The sequence below is a fragment of the Oreochromis aureus genome, linkage group 10 (genome assembly GCF_013358895.1).
Source record: "Oreochromis aureus strain Israel breed Guangdong linkage group 10, ZZ_aureus, whole genome shotgun sequence".
NCBI lineage: Eukaryota > Metazoa > Chordata > Actinopteri > Cichliformes > Cichlidae > Oreochromis > Oreochromis aureus.
In genome coordinates, this window is record NC_052951.1 from 33635950 (window position 1) to 33655793 (window position 19844).

The window sequence follows — 19844 nt, forward strand, 5'->3', positions numbered from 1 at the left end:
GAGAAAAGGAAAACAGGATGAAAGACATGCTGTGGAAGAGAGACAGAGATTAATAACAGATATGATTCGATGCAGAGAGGTCTATTAACACATAGTGAGTGAGAAAGGTGACTGAAAAGGAAAAACTCAATGCATCATGGGAATCCCCGGCAGCCTACGTCTATTGCAGCATAACCAAGGGAGGATTCACGGTCACCTGGTCCAGCCCTAACTATATCCTTTAGCTAAAAGGAAAGTTTTAAGCCTGTTAAGAGAATATTGTATAATATGATCAGCTATATGAAATGTATCTTTTTATATTATTATTAAGCACATGTTTAAATGACTTTTTACCTAGTAACTTGTGTGATGAACCGATGCAGCTACTAACCGCTTCCTGTCTTCAGAGAACATTTAGATGTAGAAAAGGGAAAGTCCCGCTACTGGAGTGATGATGTTATCTATGTAACAAACACACACACACACACACACACACACACACACACACACACACACACACACAATACAGACAATCTTGTATAAATAAATGTCATGAGGCAGTCGTGGGGCGCAGTTCGTGCGTTCTATGACTGCCCCTCGCGAGTGAAAAACTTCTGCAGTGTTTGTGTGTTTTCTGACTCAGACGTCTCAACTGAAGAACGGCAGGGTGATTTAAAGAAATCCCCTGTCATTTAAATTGGTCCTTCGAACCTAGAGATGGAAACACCAGACACGTTTCTGTGACTCCAGTAAGGTCTGATTGCTGCATCCTGACGTCGTGGGAAAGCCAGAACCGAAGTCTGTTGACAGCCCTCTCTAGGTAGAGGTGAAAGCCCTGGGCGTAAATTCGTATCCAGGCCGGGCCTGGTCCACGGCGTTGGGGTCCAGCCAGATGACCTGAACAACCAGCAAAAGACGACTGAGGGTGAGAAAACACTTTTTGGTTTTAAACCGCCGGAAGGGTTTAGAAGAATGCGCAAAATAGGTTGGAAGTAGCCGGAATTACTTCGGGATACGTGTAAAATAGGTTAGAAGTAGCCGGAATTACTTCGGAAAAACACGTGAAATAGGTTGAGTTCGCCGGAAGGAACTAAATTTAGGCTGGTTTCAGAAGTAGCCGGAATTACTTCGTGACAAATTAGCGCGCAAATGTCTATCTGTGTGTATGTATATTTGTTTTGTGTATGTGTTTGGAAGTAAGTTGATTTTACAGCACAATAAGCTGCTGAACTACTTCCATTGTTTTTATTGTTTTCCTTGTGTATCCTGCAAAAGCTCAAGTACTGGTGACGAAGGGAAAAGGTTGGGCTTTGTCTCATAAAACTGACACCGCTCCAGGAATAGCCCGGAGTAGGAGGCCATGTCAGCAACCACCCCCGAGTCTAGTACCAGAGAAAGCTTTGCAGTTCTGTGATAATGGGGAATCAGCCCACAAAACTCACTGCTGACGAGCAGTGGTTAGAAAAGAAATGTCCAGGCGCCGGACAAATCAGTGCTTGTAGATGGAGAAATCCTAAAAAAACAAAATGTCCCACTTGGGAGGGGAAATGCAGCCCCTCAGCACTTACACAGTTGAAAGAAGCTCTTTTGCAAGAAATATCAGAAACAAAAAACTTAAAAAAGAAAGGAAAACGCTCGCAGGAATCACAATATTTCCAGGCCTGGAAAGAAGAAGCAGCTAGACGAGAGGAGAATAAAAAGAAAAAACAAGAGAAAAAAGATAAAAAGTCAGAAAAACAGAACTTAACCGCCAGTTTAGTAAAACCAGAAGACGAGACACTGTGCAGTGCTCGCAATATGCGACATTAATCCACCACCATATGCACCGCCACCTCCCACTTCTGCAGCCACAGCTGCAGCATCACCCGCTTCTGCAACTACAGCTACAGCTTCTGCAACTACAGCTACAGCTACAGCACCACTTACTATACACTCACCCATATCAGGAAGAACTAGGTCACACACACATCATCATCCTTATGTAAAAGCACAGACAATGCTAAACGAACTTTCACTCAAAAATAACCCACAAGAAGAAATAGGTCGTGATCCCACTGGGACCGACATCTGGGGACACACAGTCGACCCGCCAGCCACTGGTATCTACCCAATGGTAGCAGTAGCTAACCCCAGATTTGGCCTAATAATAGGGCCAGAAGGACAAGAAGAGCAAGATGACCGTCCAAACATACATATTTTTCGTCCGTGGTCACAAAAAGACAGACAAAATGTCCTGAAAGACGTTCCTCCACTGAATGAAGGTTTTATACCATGGAGGGATGCTGTAGAACTGATCAGAAGACAATGGTATTTAAACGGTCATGAAATGCTTCAGGTCGTGCAAGATTTATTAGGATTAAAGATAGGAACAGTTAGAGGAGATTTTACCGGCTCAAATGCTGGGGTGTAGCATACGCACCAGGAAGCACCGACCTAATCAATGCCCTAACAAATTTATATGAGAGAATTAGAGTACGGTTGGCCCCAAGGGCTGACTATGGAAAAATAGGAGAGGTGAAACAAAAAGAAGCCGAAACAGCTTCTGATTTTCTGGACCGCCTGCGTCCAGTTTTTAGACAACATTCAGGTTTAAATTATGAAGAGGGTCCAGAGACCCCATATCAACAACAACTAAAGAATGCCTTTTAAATGGCCTCCTACCACCAGTGAAATCACATGTAGAGAAACACTGGGTGACTATGAACACAGGATCACTGCCCGACGCACTGCAATATGCAGAGCATGCTGTCCGTGTTATAAAAAAAGAAAATGAGAATGTAGGCACATTCACAGTAGATCCAGAGACAGGATTTATTGCATTTTCGGGAAGACAGTTGCAAGGTTGTAGGAGAGGAAATAGAGGAAGAGGCAGAGGAGGTTACAGAGGCAGAGGAAATAACCGATCAGAACGTTTCGACAGGGAAAGAGACAACACCTGTTGGCAGTGTGGAAAGGAAGGACACATTGCTAGAAAATGTAGATCAGGAAAAGACAGAGAAGGTAGAAATGAAGATTGACTAGACAGAGAACAAAGAAGTGAGGAAAAAAACAGGATGACACAGAAGTGTTTAATGTGTATGAACTAGTCACACTGTTAGAAGACAAACCCATACTAAAAATTCATGTAAATGGCCAACCCATGACTATGTTATGTGACACAGGTGCATGCAAAACCGTGCTAAATCAAAAACCTAAAAATCTAAAATTTTCAAAAGACACCCTGATAGTTAAGTCTGCATCAGGTCATACTAGTGTAAAATCTCTAACAGAAGGGCTTCTGCTAGTGCATAAAGAAAGTGGCAGGAGCTGTAAAAATCAATGTATATATGATCCATCCTGTCCAGCCAACCTCCTAGGGAGAGACAGCATGGAGAAATTAAAAATTGGCGTAGTGCCAGGATCACAAGGCATGCACGCAGAATTGATGTTAAACTATGAAGAGGCAGGAGAGGAGGGACAGATTAATTATAGCAGTGAGGGAGAAGGAGTGCCCCACTACTATTGGACTCTAGACCTTCCACCATTAGAGCCTCTACAGAGATTGGCTGAAAAGTATTTGCCACCAGACTCCCGACCACTTGCTTTTGATGAGTATCACAATACTCTAAGATTCAAACAAAGCCCAGGCCCAGATCCTTCATATGACACACAAATTCACAGATTAGGCCCACAGAAGCTTACATTGCAGCACCTCTATGTAACTAAAAGTGGCAATGCTGTGTGCTCAGTGATACAAACAGGAAGAGTACAGGAAATGAATAGAATGTCTAAACCACATGTGTCTGTAGCACGAAATGAAAACACAGACTGGAGGAGTTAGGTCACGTTCTGACTCAAGTTGAAAGAGACAGATATGAAAAACTGAAGAAACACATGAAGGATGGCTTCAGGGCCGTAGAACAGGATGTATGAGGTACACATTAGGGTGGGTACTTACGACACAGCCAGCAACTCATCTATCTGACTGTGCAGATACTCACATGTCTGACACCAATAATGAATGACACTTACTCTCACTAGAGCTCTTCCCAGAATTAAAACAGTTGCCTGAAAAGCTGTGGTCAACAGGTCCAACTGATGTTGGACTAATCAAAGGTGCAGACCCTGTTGTGGGTAAAACAACCTCTCACGTACAGACCAGTTAAACCACAGTATCCCCTGACAACAGAAGCAAAAGCAGGGATCAAACCGGTAATTGCAGATATGGAGAGAGCAGGCATTCTAGTGAAAACAGATAAAGTAACTTGCAACACACCTATTTTCCCAGTAAAAAAAGCAAGCACGGGAAAATATCGTTTAGTGCATGATCTCAGAGCAATAAACGAAGTAACGGAACAAATCCCACCCGTAGTGGCGAACCCACACACAATTTTGAATCAAGTGACACCTAAAGAACAGTGGTTTTCAGTCATAGACCTGTCAAATGCATTCTTTTCTGTGCCATTACATCCAGAGTCACAAAACCTTTTGGATTCACATTTAATGGCCAGAAATACACGCATACGAGACTCCCTCAGGGTTTTCAAAACAGTCCAACTTTGTATGCAGAGGCGTTAAAGAAATGTATGTCACTCTGTACATTGCCCGCACCAGGGCAGTTTCTCTTGTATGTGGGACGACATCCTGATTACAGGCAACACACAGAATGACTGTAAAGCTAACACAATGGCAGTACTACATCATTTAGCTGAGCATGGACACAAGGTGTCACAACACAAACTTCAATTGTGGAGTCCCAAAGTTACATACTTAGGGCACACACTCACAGGAGAGGGGAAGAAACTGTTAGACAGCAGGAAACTAGCAGTACAGAACGCTCCAAAACCTCTCACAAAACAGCAAATGATGAGTTTTCTAGGACTTTGCAATTTTTCAAGAAGTTGGATACCGGAGTTTGCTTCACTGGTTGAACCCCTGCAAAGTATGATCTATGGCAGGAATTTGGGACTGAAAGACAAAATACAATGGACTCCAGCAGCAGAGGAAGCATTCAGTAACTTGAAACTGGCATTACAGACAAATATAGTTTTGGCCTTGCCTGACTATGAAAAGCCTTTCTACTTACATGTAGATGGAGGTGCAGGTCACATGAAAGCCGTGCTAACACAGGCATTTGAGAAAAAAACAGCGCCCGCTGGCATTTTACTCCTGTAAATTAGACTCTGTTGCTTCAGGCCTGCCTACGTGTGTACAGGCCTGTGCAGCAGCAGCAGAAGCAGTAAAAAGTCAGCTGACATTGTTTTAGGGCATACTTTGATTATCAAGGTACCCCATGCAGTGACTTCAATACTACTCCAAGCCAATTTGTCCTACCTCACACACGCAAGACAACTGTCGTATGTTGGAATCTTGTTGTCACAATCACACATCAGCATTGAGAAGTGTGGTCAATTAAACCCTGGCACACTTTTGGCCTCACCCGACGAAGGTTATCCGCACTGCTGTATGACAAAGTTAGATGAGGAGACAAAGCCACGAGCTGACATCTACAGCACACCACAAGCTGGTTTCACTGACATTTTTGTAGACGGTTCAGCGTCTAAAAATAGCCTAGGACAAAACTGTGTAGGTTATGCAGTAACTACAGCAGATAGAGTCGTAGAAGCGAAACCGCTAACATCCTCACACTCTGCACAGAGTGCAGAACTAACAGCAGTGATACGTGCATGTGAATTGCACGCAGGCCAAGACATAAATATCCACACTGACAGCCAGTATGTTTTCTCAGCAGTGCACCATTTTGCTAAAATTTGGCAGAACAGAGGAATGATTACCTCTACTGGTAATCCAGTGAAACATGGAAATCTTCTGAAAGCACTGTTGCAAGTGATAACATTGCCAAAACAGTTAGCATTATGCAAATGTGCTGCACATCAGAAAGATACATCAGAAATAACTCAAGGCAATAACTTTGCAGATCGAGCAGCAAAGTTAGCCGCACAACAAACTGTAGACACGCTAATGTCTGCATCCGCTATGCAAATACCACTTGATGTACTTAGAGATGAACAAAAGCTGCACCAACTACAGAACAAAAGAAATGGTTAAAGTGTGGAGCACAATTGCAAAAAAGATTTGATGACTTGTGAAGGTAAACCAATACTCCCAAAGTCCCTACACAGAACAGCAGCACTGGTGACCCATGGGGTGACCCATGTTTCGACGGGGAATGGTCCAAGTTGTAAACACACACTTCTATACTCTGAATTTTGAAACTTCAGCAAAGGAATTTGTGAGGACATGCATGATCTGTCAAAAACACAATTCACAAGGCAATCTGAGGACAAAAAGAGGACATTTCCCCACACCACCTCATCCATTTCACACCATTCACATGGACTTTATTGAACTAAGTGAAAGTCAAGGCTCAAAATACGCTCTAGTGATTGTAGACGTATTTTCAAAATGGCCAGAGATTTATCCAGTGAAAAAGCAGATGCAATCTCAGTTGCAAAATGTTTATGCAATCATTTCATTCCAACATATGGTATCCCTACTCTGATAAGATCAGATAATGGGACACATTTTGTTAATGATGTGATTAGTAAAGTCTCTGAAGCACTAGGATTCAGCATAAAAACCATTGTGCTTATCATCCACAAAGTGCAGGGTTGGTAGAGAGAACTAACGGCACAATAAAACAGAGACTCAGAAAATGCATGGCAGAAACAGGAAGACCATGGCCTGAATGCATAGGCCTAGTAAAAATGTGGATGAGATTAACACAAGGCTCTCAAAACTGACACCTTTTGAGGTTGTTCATGGGAGACCTTTTCCACTGCCAGTGACAAGCGAACCTTTAGAAAAATCCGTCAGAGAAACAACTCTGGCAGAATGGATGGCAAAACTACTAGAAAATAAGGATATTGTTTTGAACAGTAAACTGCCGTATGAATCTTCTCCAGTCTCTTGCAGGTTGAAACCAGGCGATTGGATCCTGTTACGGGTGCTCCAGAGGAAAAATTGGAGTATGCCTCGCTGGGAGGGTCCATACCAAGTGTTATTGACAACACCCACAGCCTGTAAAATTGCAGAGAGACCCTCCTGGATACATCAGAGCCACTGCAAAAGGTTGAGGTCCCGAGAAGCCCCGACACCAAGGAGGAAGCACATTAGGGAAGCCTCACTTACGCTTGGTTGCTTCGGGGGTGAGGGGGAGCAGTGCGATTGGGTCCCCGTAGGGTGAGCCCGCACTCTAATCTCCATCCGATCAACTTTAGGGCAGCCAGGTGTAGGTGTGATGGACCTATGTGCGACAATGTGAAGGGGAACCCTGCTGGTTACCTTGACTATAAAAGCTCACCCTTACAGGATCCCAGCTGATGCCAATAGCAGCCAAGCCACAAGGCAGACAGAGAAGATGGACGCACGACAACTTACACCTAATGGACATGACACAAGATCACATCCATCCTTGGATGAAAGGTGACTGATACAGATATGTGTTTAACAAAACCACAGAGAAAGACTGTTATGTTTGCTCGCACATGCCGAGCATATTAACACAGCCATGTATGAGAAACACCCTGGAACAAGTGCACCAAATCTGATCTAATGACTTTTGTAAGGTGCACAACATCATCAACATCCTGATCCAGGAAGAAGCCCTGAACTTTAACAAGTTTTAAAGAGACTGTTGATCGTCATTGAATTTTTCTTGATTTTATTTTGCTTTACTTATGTTATTCTTTGTTTAAAGCTGTAATTTCACAGATGATTAGTTTGTCATTCACAGCATACGAGATGTACCAAAACCGATGAAGACTTCTTTTCCTATTTGTCAGATGAAGATGAAGTGTAACTAATGATGTAGTAACTGAAAATGTGAGAAACAAGTAGTTACTCACTGATGAATTGTACATTTCATTTCGTGATCAACAGGAGGGAATGTTAAGAGAATATTGTATAATATGATCAGCTATATGAAATGTATCTTTTATATTATTATTAAGCACATGTTTAAATGACTTTTACCTAGTAACTTGTGTGATGAACCGATGCAGCTACTAACCGCTTCCTGTCTTCAGAGAACATTTAGATGTAGAAAAGGAAAGTCCGCTACTGGAGTGATGATGTTATCTATGTAACAAACACACACACACACACACACACACACACACAATACAGACAATCTTGTATAAATAAATGTCGCAGGCAGTCGTGGGGCGCAGTTCGTGCGTTCTATGACTGCCCCTCGCGAGTGAAAAACTTCTGCAGTGTTTGTGTGTTTTCTGACTCAGACGTCTCAACTGAAGAACGGCAGGGTGATTTAAAGAAATCCCCTGTCAAAGCCTAATCTTGAAAGCAGAGATAGTGTCTGTCTCCCGAATCCAAACTGGAAGCTGGTTCCACAGAAGAGGGGCCTGAAAACTGAAGGCTCTGCCTCCCATTCTACTTTTAAATACTCTAGGAACAACAAGTAGGCCTGCAGTGTGAGAGCGAAGTGCTCTAATAGGGTGATATGGTACTACAAGGTCATTAAGATAAGATGGGGCCTGATTATTTAAGACCTTGTATGTGAGGAGCAGGATTTTGAATTCTGGATTTAACAGGAAGCCAATGAAGGGAAGCCAAAACAGGAGAAATATGCTCTCTCTTTCTAGTCCCTGTCAGGACTCTTGCTGCAGCATTTTGGATTAACTGAAGGCTTTTCAGGGAGTTTTTAGGACATCCTGATAAGAAAGATTATTATTATTCGCTTTAGCGCTGATTCTATATGTTGTCAAGTTCTGTTTTGCAATTTTAACTTATTTTATGTATTTTATGACTATTGCTCCTTTTATTAATTTTGTTCTTTTGTAAGGTGACCTTGGTTTTTTGAAAGGCTCCCCCAAATAAAATGTATTATTATTATTATTATTATTATTATTATTATGCGTGAAATGTAAGACGATTCGACCTGCGTCATTTCTGTCTGCCATTTATTTACTTTCTGGCTCTTTGAAATGTGGCAGTAAAATGTCAAGGAAAAGAGTTTTTTAAATAGACAGAATGAGGTGGAGTTGTTGCTGCGAGTAACACAAAAGTACAAAGTTGCAAAAGTGAGCGAGAATTAAAGAATTTGAAAAAATGGTATCTGGAGCATGTACAGACTGATATTAATCTTTAACAGGCTTTGGATGGATTGTGGGAAGACGACCAACAGAATTTAAACTGGATCAGTTTAACATTAGTCAAAGAGTGCCGTTACCAGCAATACCTCCATGGATACTTCCTGATGCCACAGTAGACTTAACATTGTTGAACAAGAAGAATAAGGATAAGGCATTTATTTTAAACTCTCATACAGTACAGGCTTACATTGACCAATATTATAATCATGTTCAAATATATACAGACGCCTCAAAGAACACAGCCGGTCAAACTGGTGTAGCAGTAGTGGTCCCGGAGTTTACAGTGGAAATAGGGAAAAGGATTAGTGATGGACTTTCCGTACACACTGGAGAAATGCTCGCAATACTATTAGCTGTTCAGTGGGTAGAAGACATGAGGCCATTACATGCAGTCATTTGTTCAGATTCAAGTTCATCATTGGTCAGTCTACAGCATAGTCATTCAGAAGGTAGAGCAGATGTTTTAGCAGAAGTTCAGCAAACGCTTTTCCGAATACACATGATGGGGACTTACAGTTGTTTTTTATGGATTCTGGCGCACTATGGAGTAAGGGCAAATGAAAGGGCAGATAGAGCTGCAAAGGAGGCCACAAAACATGGGGTGGTTGACATGGCTGTTGGCTTTGGCCAAGCAGAGATAAAGAGTTTTGTAAGGCAAGAAATGAGGAAAAGATGGCAAAAACAGTGGGAGGAAGAAAGGAAGGGACGATGGCTGTATAAAATTCAAAGGAGGGTGGGAGGAAAGAGAACCACAGGACGGACTAGGAGAGAGGAGGTGATCATATCAAGAATGAGATTTGGACATACTGACTTGAACACTACATTATTCATGATAGGGAAACATAATACCGGGAAATCTGATTACTGTGGGGAAGAGGAAAGTCCATGTACTTTTGATTTTTGTTAATTAAGTTACTTTAGGGTAAGTTTTAATAAGTTTCACATATGGAGTTCACTGTAAATAAATTGCTCACCCCTGGGAACCCCAAATGTCTGCTGAGTCTACTTCCCTACCACCTTCCTTGACGTTCTAGTCAGAATACCTCACGAGGTAAAGATGATGAACATTTTTTTTGTCTGACTGCTTTGATCTGCATCTGGGAGATAACTGTATCACCAGTACTGCTGTTTTCAAAATCCAAAATCCATCACGAGTCAGTCTATCCTGCAAAATATCAGCGGATGGCAAAAGTGAAGACGGTTAAGTAAAAAATGTAAATACTTTTTTCGAAACAATTATCCAACACAAATATTTAAAATCATGCCTGAACACAAAGTTGCAGCCTGTAAATTGTCCCCAGTATTATCTAAACTGATAGTATTTCTGATATTTCCATTTCTGGTGGGCTCTCCCCTCACCCACCTTATGTCAAGAAATATTGGAGACACCCCTACTAGTAACTAGCTTTGGATTTGTGATTCCAAACCTGTGAAAAACAAATCAGTGAAGAAGAAATATATCATAAAGGGAAAATAACCCATCAGGCTTGTAACAAAGACTTTGTCGGCCTTTGTCTCCAAAATAAGACAAGATTGTTGTCTTGGTGTTAACAATTGCTGCAGCAAAAGCCAAACTTATACAGAGAAACAGGCGGCATGTGACAAACAAAACATCCAGGGAGATGTTTCAGGCTGTTCAGGGATGTCTCAGTGAAATACAGCCAAAATGTTTCTGCTGGAAACGTAAAACATCTTCCGCTACCCCGCCGGGGCTGGACTGATAATCTGCCATACTAGGCATTTTCCCAGTGGGCCAACACACTTTTGGGCCGATGGGCAGCCTGAGGCAGCAGCTCACTGGTTATTTTTCACAACTGACACTGGACTGCCCAATCAAATCTCCTACTGGCCCCTCCCATACAGTCACTGTGTGCTCACACAGCTTATAGGAAAAATGTGGTGAGAAGGTGGAGCTGTAAAGCTAAGAGAAAACAATACAAAGAAATTAAAAATGTCACATTAGAGGCAAATGTGTCAAATTAATGACATGTTGGCTGTCGGTGCTGATGCACCATGAACAGTAGTACCAGCAACAACTAGTAACAACTAGTAACCAGGCCTCACAGTCACAGAAGGCTGTTGGTAACATCAACTATGGAGATATGAGAGAGATGGAGGAACGTGAAATTCATGTGGTAGAAAATAGATGGAGGGAGATAATCAGTAGTGATGTGCAATACCAGTGATTTCCTTTTCCAATCTGATACCAAGTAAAATTCAGGCTGGTATCGAAATTATTGATCCAATACCGATACTTCGTACAAAAACTTAATGCGTTTGGAAAATCAAAATAAAACAGCATATTTCCAACTATAACGTCATAGTGAATACAAGACATTAGACTTCTTGTTCTTATTGCTTAATTATGAAGAATGATCATAAAGATAGAAAAACCCTGAAAAGTCAAAACATATATTTTAAAATATTCATTTAACAATCAAAAACAAATGTGGCTGAAAATAACAACAAAGCTAAGAAAAATTTTATATGAACACTATCATATAAAACATTTTTTTGTAACCCCAACCAAATGAAAATGCCTCACACAACACTACAGCTCCAGCCAGTCGTGTGTGAGGCCTGTGAGGAATTGAAATTTCATTCTAAGTGTTTATTTTCAGCAGTATAAAGATTATCATGTGCACAGCAAAGCAAATTAGATTTTAAGTGCTTTTCAGCGCTTTCTTCTTTTTTAAAGGCACTATTTCTAAAGTTTTTTGTATCAGTAGGAAATAAATAAATGTTCCTCTCATGCTAGAATTTATAATTCCCAAATTAAAGTTTTCTTATGTTCAGTTTTAGTTTGTTCATGAAAAAGTTTGGCATGGCAGTAGTAATAGCAGTAGTTTCTATTGTACATTACACATTGTAGCATTAACCAAAATTCAGTCCTAACTAATAATTCTGGGCAGGTCAACCAACTAAATCTGCTATAAATAAAAAAAACATTCAACATTCTAATCTTTGGGTTTGCCTGTTGCTTCTTCCTAAAACCACGTTTTACAGATAATTCAAACCACCAGTAATAAGACTTTAATCAAAACTATATAAACGATATATATGTGTCGTTGGCCTGGGTCTGTGACCCGGGGATCATGTGTTATTTTTGAGTTCACGAATATTATGAGTTTTATTCGTCTTTCTTAATCATTTATGGTTGTGGTGTGATCTGCTCCTCGTTTCCACCGTGTGTGTTGTGTTAGTTTTTCTGTACCACCAGGCCTGGAGAGTCCCTACCTTGGAGCCAGCCACACCTGTGATAATCACTCACCTGTTGCCGATCTGCCTAATCAAGGAGCCCTACTTAAGAGAGCAGTGGAGCAGCAGTCGGCGCAGGATTGTTACTCTAGGAACACAGTTAGTGCTTCAGCTATATGATCGTGGTTTCTGTTATCTCCTGTGGAATGGTTTAAGTGTTTTTGTCGGACGTGGATAGGACTGTACTAAATGTGGCATCTCTCGTTTCTAGGTCAAATGCGGAAATGTGTGGAGGGAGCAGCACATCGTGTACATAGGCATCAAGGAGGACCACATATCAAGGAGAGGCCTGGGAATTGGGAACACACTGTGGATTGTTGGCACTGTTTCATAGCCTTTTGTAAATAAACACACTTTTTCCATTCAGAACGTTCCGCATTTGGGTCCTCCTTCAACCAACCCTGACAAGACCTGTGGTTAGGATAATACAAACACATTGGCATAGCAAAGATTGAGGGTTAAGCATCACCTCCCCTGCCCCTCCGCCAATAAAACTTAATTTGAGAGCCCCCTTTCCTTGGCATCTTTGCTATGCCCTCTTTCTCTTTTCTCAATATTTTGAAACTTTATGGAAAGAAAATGACTGGACTTGCTTTAAATACTTTAAATACCATGACGAACACCACCGCCCATGCTGCCACTGACAGCTTTACCACCATCCAGTTGGTCATTATGATGGTGTAGCGCAGCGGGTTGCAGATGGCCATGTATCGATCGAAGGTCATGGTCATGAGTATAGTGTGGCACACCCCTCCATAGAGATTAACACAGAAGGCCTGAACGACACATACGATGTAATGAATGTAGCGCTCCGAGTCAGACACGAACAGATCTCTGAGTATATGAGGAACCACTATGGTGGCCCCAAACACTTCATTTACACTCATGTTGCAGAACAGCAAGTACATTGGCTGGTGCAGGCTCCTTTCCATAAAGATCAGCACCACCAAGCCAATGTTAGCCACCATGATGAAAATGTACATGAGGAGGAGGAAGATAAAGGCAGCAATAGAGGACCTTGGGGTGACCTTTAAGCCCTCCAGGATCAGGATATCTGCATTTAAACTCTGGTTGTCCATATTTTACTGTGAATATTATCTGGTAATAGGTCCGATTATATCCTGTACATCCTGTAATATTAACGACAAACACAACAGCAGCAATGCACAGAAAATCAACAGCAGTTTATCCAGTATCAAATGATAGAGGCAATCATATTTGTCATATTTAAAAGCTATATAAAGATTACCACACTCTTAAATTGGTCTCTTTCCACATCTGCCTTTTTAAGAAAGACATTTTGAAAGCGTCACATCAGTAAGCTACTGGAACAAAGACAGGCGACATCCATATTTCTCCTACATAAACCACCCTCCACGCCCAAACATGAAGGGAGCTCCAGGTGCTTTTATGTGTTTCATCAGTGGTCATCAGCTGCAGCTTCACATGTTGGCAGGTCAACTGTTACTAAGCAACCTGCTTCCCAACATCACATCTGCTGAGATGATGATGCACTGAACGATGTGTTTTGTATGTGACACATATACTTATTGATATGTGGTCTTTGCCTCTGAAAGCTCAGATGTTCAGCTTTAATTAAAAGGGTTCACCAAAAGTATTGCATTAGGAAGTACAGCCATTTCTTTTTCTTTTTTTTTTTTTAGTGAAGATCAATGTAGACTCCCTATTGAAGGGAAATCTTCCCAATGGGTTCGGGTGGGTCTCCTTTAAAATGTATGTATTCATATGACTTTCAGATGTTTAATGTGAACAATATGGTAGCCCTGAGAGGCCAAAGGGACTGCAACTTAAGAAAACACAAGCAATAAGAAAAACACTGCAAAAGCACACAAAACACAACAGAAATAGGAAAAAAGACAATGGAAAAAGGAAAAAACAGAAGGGAAGTGTTTCTGGGGAGACAATAACCCGACGGACCAGTTGCAGGAATCCTAAACATGGTAGGCGTGTTTTATCATGATTCATATAATACTGATGACAGATTTTTAGGCTAATAGTTAAGCTCTCATCTTTTCTTTCCTCACAAAACCGATAGATCCTCCACTTCTTTTAAGTGTCTCCCAGCGCAATTCTAAGCATAATTTGGTTCCTGCAACTGGTCCGTCGGGTTATTGTCTCCCCAGAATCACTTCCCTTTTGCTTTTGGAAATCTGTATTTTCCTATTTCCGTTGTGTTTTGTGTGCTTTTGCAGCATTTTTCTTATTGCCAATGTTTTCTTAAGTTGCAGTCCGTTTGGCCTCTCAGGGCCACCGTAGAACAACCACCATCATAACAGGAGATTTATGACAGGAAAGAAGAAAAAGGTGAACACACACATTTCATCATCTTTACAGACATTTATTTTTTTCATGTATTATTGTAAATAAACAATTTTAGCAATCATCACTCATGTGTTTTTGGTAGTTTGGTTTACCTAATGAATGTTATTGGGATTGTTAACCCAGTACAACTGTTATTTTTATTTTGAGTACATAAACCTGTTTTGTAGTATGTCTCCAGGATATTTTGTGACTAAAATTATTTTCTAAAAATGATCATTGAAAAAGCTTTTAGACAAATTGATATAATACTCCTTTTAAAAGCTGGCACATTCTGGCTCTTATACTAGAGCGCCCTCTCTCATTTCTCTGTGATGTACATACATTAGTGTGCTCTGTGGAGAGACTTGTAACCATCAGTGCATGATTTTAGTTTTTTGGCATTTTACTGCAAGGGATTACCCTAAACAAAAATCCTGCAGTTAATGTCAGATGGATGCTTTAGTCACACTCACTTCTTTAACAGTGAAACAGTTTTCAGGTGTTCTTGCATAAGATAAGATAAGACAACCTTTATTAGTCCCACACGTGGGAAATTTGTAACCATTAGGTAATCATCTTTTAATATCCACCAGGCTGCATGACAACTGATGCATCCATGTGACTGAAATACAAACTGATCCTAACCCCGAAGTATGGTTACCTGGTGGATGTGAACAGGTTATTGAAAATATAAAGAAGGGCCTGTCCCTCAAAATTAACTGATTGTTGAACTTCTGATTTGCTTCACTTTACATACAAATGAAATATCACCAATGATTTAAAACAGTAAAGGCCGCAAGCTTACGTAGTCTTAAAAAATAGTCTAAAAGCTTTAAATCAAAATGAATCCATTGTGGCAAAGGGAAAAGGCTGAATAAAAACACTCAAAATATAATTATATTTAAATAAGCATATTTCTTCTTACTTAAATATTTATTTAGATGGCAAAATCTTTCTAAAGTGCAACAGCTTTGAAAGGAATTTTTGTATCTCTTTTGACTGCACACCATAAATAATGGGGTTCAGACTGCCTGGAATAATATGAAACAAAATGGCGCACATTTTCCTGTAATCTGAGTACTGAGGAAAGCGATGCAGAGCAATAACAAGAATCCCAGTAAATAACATAATCATGTAGACAAGGAGGTGAGTGCTGCAGGTCTTTAAGGCTTTACTGTTCAAAGACGTATTCTTACTGGTGACACAGACCACCATAATCTGAGTATAGGTCAGGACTATTGTACCTATAGAACCTGTGAACAGGACCACAGTGAAGGTGAGCCCATAGACATTGTTAATGACCACACTATCACAGGACAGCTTAAACAATGAGGCGTTGTCACAAAAAGGGTTTGTGATCAAAGTCCTGCATCGACTCAGCCGTATGGTCAGTCCGAGCAGAACCCCCACCAAAACGAAGGCCACTCCCCAGGCCAGAACCGTCAGCTTGATCACCATTTTGTTGGTCATTATGGAAGCATATCGCAGAGGATTACAGATCGCCACATATCTGTCAAAAGCCATAATCATGAGCACAGTGTGGGAAGTGGTGCCATACATATGTGTGGTAAAAGCCTGAATAAGACACTCATGATAACTAATGAGGCGCGCAGATGGAGGCAGCAGAATATCTGAAAGCAAACGGGGCATCATGATAGAGTTTCCAACGACGTCATTAAAGGGCAGGTTGCAAAACAGGAGATACATGGGGTGATGAAGATTTTTGTCAATGAAAACCAGGACTACGATTCCGATATTGGATGTCATAATAAGTATGTGGAGAAAAGGAAAAAAAGATTGGATATTTGGAAACCTCTGAGACCTTTAATCCCTCCAGCTGCAGAGTAAAGCTGTTGAATGTGTAGTTTTCCATCAATCTAATAGAATAAAAATAAAAATGGCATATTTGTCACATTTATGACTTTTTTCCAGAATAAATGAGACACGTCAGGAACCAAAAATTCAGGTAAGAGTGGGAGCTTTTAAGAACTAAAGGAAATATTATGAACCAAGGTTTATTTTTAGTTCAAACACTTGGTAGTCTGTGGACTATACATTTCCTTTTACCTAAACTGAGATACTTTCCAGCCCTCCCACAACCCTCATCTGGATAAGTGGTTCAGAAAATGGATCTTGGAAAGAGTTCACTGATTAATTAAATATTAAATATTACCTGATATTTCTGTTGTTCTTTCGTGCTTATTCCTCCCAACCAACCTTGTGGCAGAGGACTGCAACCTCTGTCTTACCTTTATAGAGATGCATTTTTCTGGGAAGGAAGTGCAGAATTTAATAGCCACCTGGTGTCCATAGAAACTGTCAACAGAAAGACTTAGACCAGACTACTTATCTCTGTGATCTTTGCTTTTTTTATGAAATGTACTCATATGAACTCAGTTATCAAAGCCCTGTAGATCAGTCCAGCTACACAGTCACACCAAGCAGAATCCAAACCAAACCCACATAGCAAAATTGGTATGGCCGGATTTGGCCCACACAGTGTGCTTACACATGGCCCACATACCGCAAAGAATGACGGTCCTTTGGTGGCCCAGATCTGGTTTGCCAGAGGTGGCCCACACATGGGCCAGCACAAGGCCAGTTGCAGACACACTGGTGCCCTTGTGCTGGCCCAGAACAGTTTCAGCTCTGGCCCCAGATGTCAGCCTAATGTGTACCTTAATTAAGCCATGTAATAACATCATGTACCGGAACATAATAGTGCAAAAGTAACATGATGATACTCCGTTCAGACAGTGAATGGACTGATTCTTAAATGCACTTTTCTACTTTCCCAGATTACTCAGAGTTCTACACAACATGCCACATTCACCCAATCACACACTTTCTCTAAACTGAGTGCTTCCTAACTGCATTCATACACATTCACACTCTTGACATGCAGACTGGAGGAGCCAGGGGTCAAACCACTAACCTTCAGATCAGTAGGAGACCTGCTCTACCTCCTGAGCTACAGCCACCCGGTGGTAAACATGAATAAACCCTAACTAGATTTTGGATAAAGTGTACACTCACAAACCTGTCAAACCTGCATTTGAAACATTGGCTACCATAGCAGTATAGTATTGCAACATGGCATTTGGGTCTTCTAACTGAAATAGGAAAATAGGAACATAAACAGTGCCATCATTGCCAGACCTGGCCCACATCTGGCTGACATACACCCTGCCATGACAGCGGTCAGTCAGAAGTGCCAACTTGATGCCGGATCCAGGGAAGACCTGTTTTCTATGAGCCTGGGCCACATACATCAAACCACAATCAGGCCAGATGTGGCATGCCATCACATAAACAGTGCCATCTACGCCAGGCCTGGCCCATATCTGGATGACATACCACTTACCATGCCAGAAGTCAGCCAGTAGTGCTGGCTTGACACCAGATTCGGGCCAGACCTGTCTGCTATGTGGGAACCAGAGGCCATTGTCCAGGCCATTGCACAGCCGAGGTCCTTCAAAAACTGTGTGCAAGCGTACCTAGAAAAATTGATGCTGTTTTGAAGGCAAAGCACGGTTGTTGGTTTGTTTTGTTTGCTGCCGGCTTGGCTTGGCACAATGCCCGCTGTTGAGGGTGGTGCAGAGTTTGAGAAGCTGACACTCTGTCATGCTGTCAAACTCATACCGACTGTGAATTGTTCGGTGGAGGAAGCTGTTTTAGCTGTAGGAGAGGTGGTGGGCTATGACAGCATGAACTCTGCCTCCCGTATGAACAGTGCGATTGTTATCTTTCTTGATAAGATACCTAAAGTTAATGAGTTGGTGGAAAGAGGCGTTATCATTCGCGACACCTTCACGCCCGTTTTTCCGTTGGTTAGCCCTGCTAAAAAGGTCTCAAATGCGCCAACTAGTATCGCCCATAAAGATGGTCTCTTTGAGTGCAAATCTGTGCTCCTCAAACATGTTGTGTGTCACAGGAGGCAGGTTTTTATGATCCTCAAAGACACCGCTGGCGAGCTGAACCTGTCTTTCGGTTTCAAAATAGAGGGTTTCAACTACATGGTGTTTGCTTCGTCTGAGAGCATGAAATGTTGTGGTTGTGGTGGAGAAGGGCATTTAATTCGATCCTGTCCAGAGAGGCTAAGAAACACGCAGCCAGCGGTCCCGGCCAGGGCTCCTGGTGGGGACACAGCGATCGCTCATGCGAAGCCCGCTGAGGCCGCGGGCGACTCCACTGAGGCCGCGGGCGGCTCCACTGAGGCCACGGGCGGCTCCGCCGTTGCTGAGGCGGACCCGCTGCCAAGGCGCCAGTAGAAAAAAATGGCTTTTGACAAGCAGTAATAGGTCTGATGAAACTGACACTGTGAAAAGTGCTGACGGTATAGAAACGGATCTGACTAAGGACCAGTCTGCAGGTTTTCTGACATCAGTCAGAAAGATGAAACGACTCTTGAGTCTGTGTGTGATGATCTTTGTGAGGATGACAATATGCTTGATGAGGATTTGTTGAAGTTGTCTCAAAAGAGGAAGAGCTCTGAACCTGCCCACTGTAGTACAAAAACGTCAAAAGCTAAGAGAGGAAACAAAACAGGAGAGAGCAGTATGGAGTCTGAAAGTGATTTGTCCCTGAGCCAGGAACACCAGAATCTGTACTGTCCTGCTGAGATCAGGAGATTCTTACAGAAAACCAAAGGCCTCAGGATGGTGAAAGTGGAGGACTATTTTCCGGACCTTAAGCTTTCTGTTGAGTCGTCTCGGGTGTTGACAAAAAAATCTGGAAATTTTATTGATGATGTGTTGACAGACCAGGAGATTTATTATTTAGCCCCAGGGCATATATACATATATGTATATATGTGTATATACATATACACATATATACATATATGTATGTACATATATACATAAAAACACCCAGCACGCCCCTGCGTGTTATCCTTCAAGCCATTCCGGGTGTCTCTCGTCAACTAGCAGCTGGTTCATTTGTGCTGCCAGACGCTCATGGAGTGCTGTCAGCTTCTTCAGCCAGTAGGCATGAACCATGTCGGGGCCTGATGCTGTCCTACTCTTCATACTGGAGACCCTTTCTTGGATGTCTGCCACCGTGATGTTTACTGGACCCTGCCACTAGCCACTGAGCATTGCAGTTATGGGTTGCATCCTTCTCCCATATGCTCTTCCAGTATTGCTCCGTCTCCAGCCTTGGTGGTGCTGT

At 41.9% G+C, this 19844-nt stretch overlaps 1 protein-coding gene and 1 pseudogene across 1 annotated transcript; both read right to left on the reverse strand.

The window, feature by feature from the left end:
* Window positions 1-795: 795 nt before the first annotated feature.
* On the reverse strand, window positions 796-13429 carry LOC116328565 (olfactory receptor 10H1-like). Its single transcript, XM_039618186.1, has 2 exons — window positions 12962-13429; window positions 796-876 (listed from the first exon to the last, which is right to left on the reverse strand). The coding sequence occupies exons 1-2, from the start codon at window positions 13427-13429 to the stop codon at window positions 796-798; spliced, it is 549 nt and encodes a 182-aa protein (XP_039474120.1).
* Window positions 13430-15605: 2176 nt separating this feature from the next.
* On the reverse strand, window positions 15606-16545 carry LOC116328567 (annotated as a pseudogene).
* Window positions 16546-19844: the final 3299 nt, after the last annotated feature.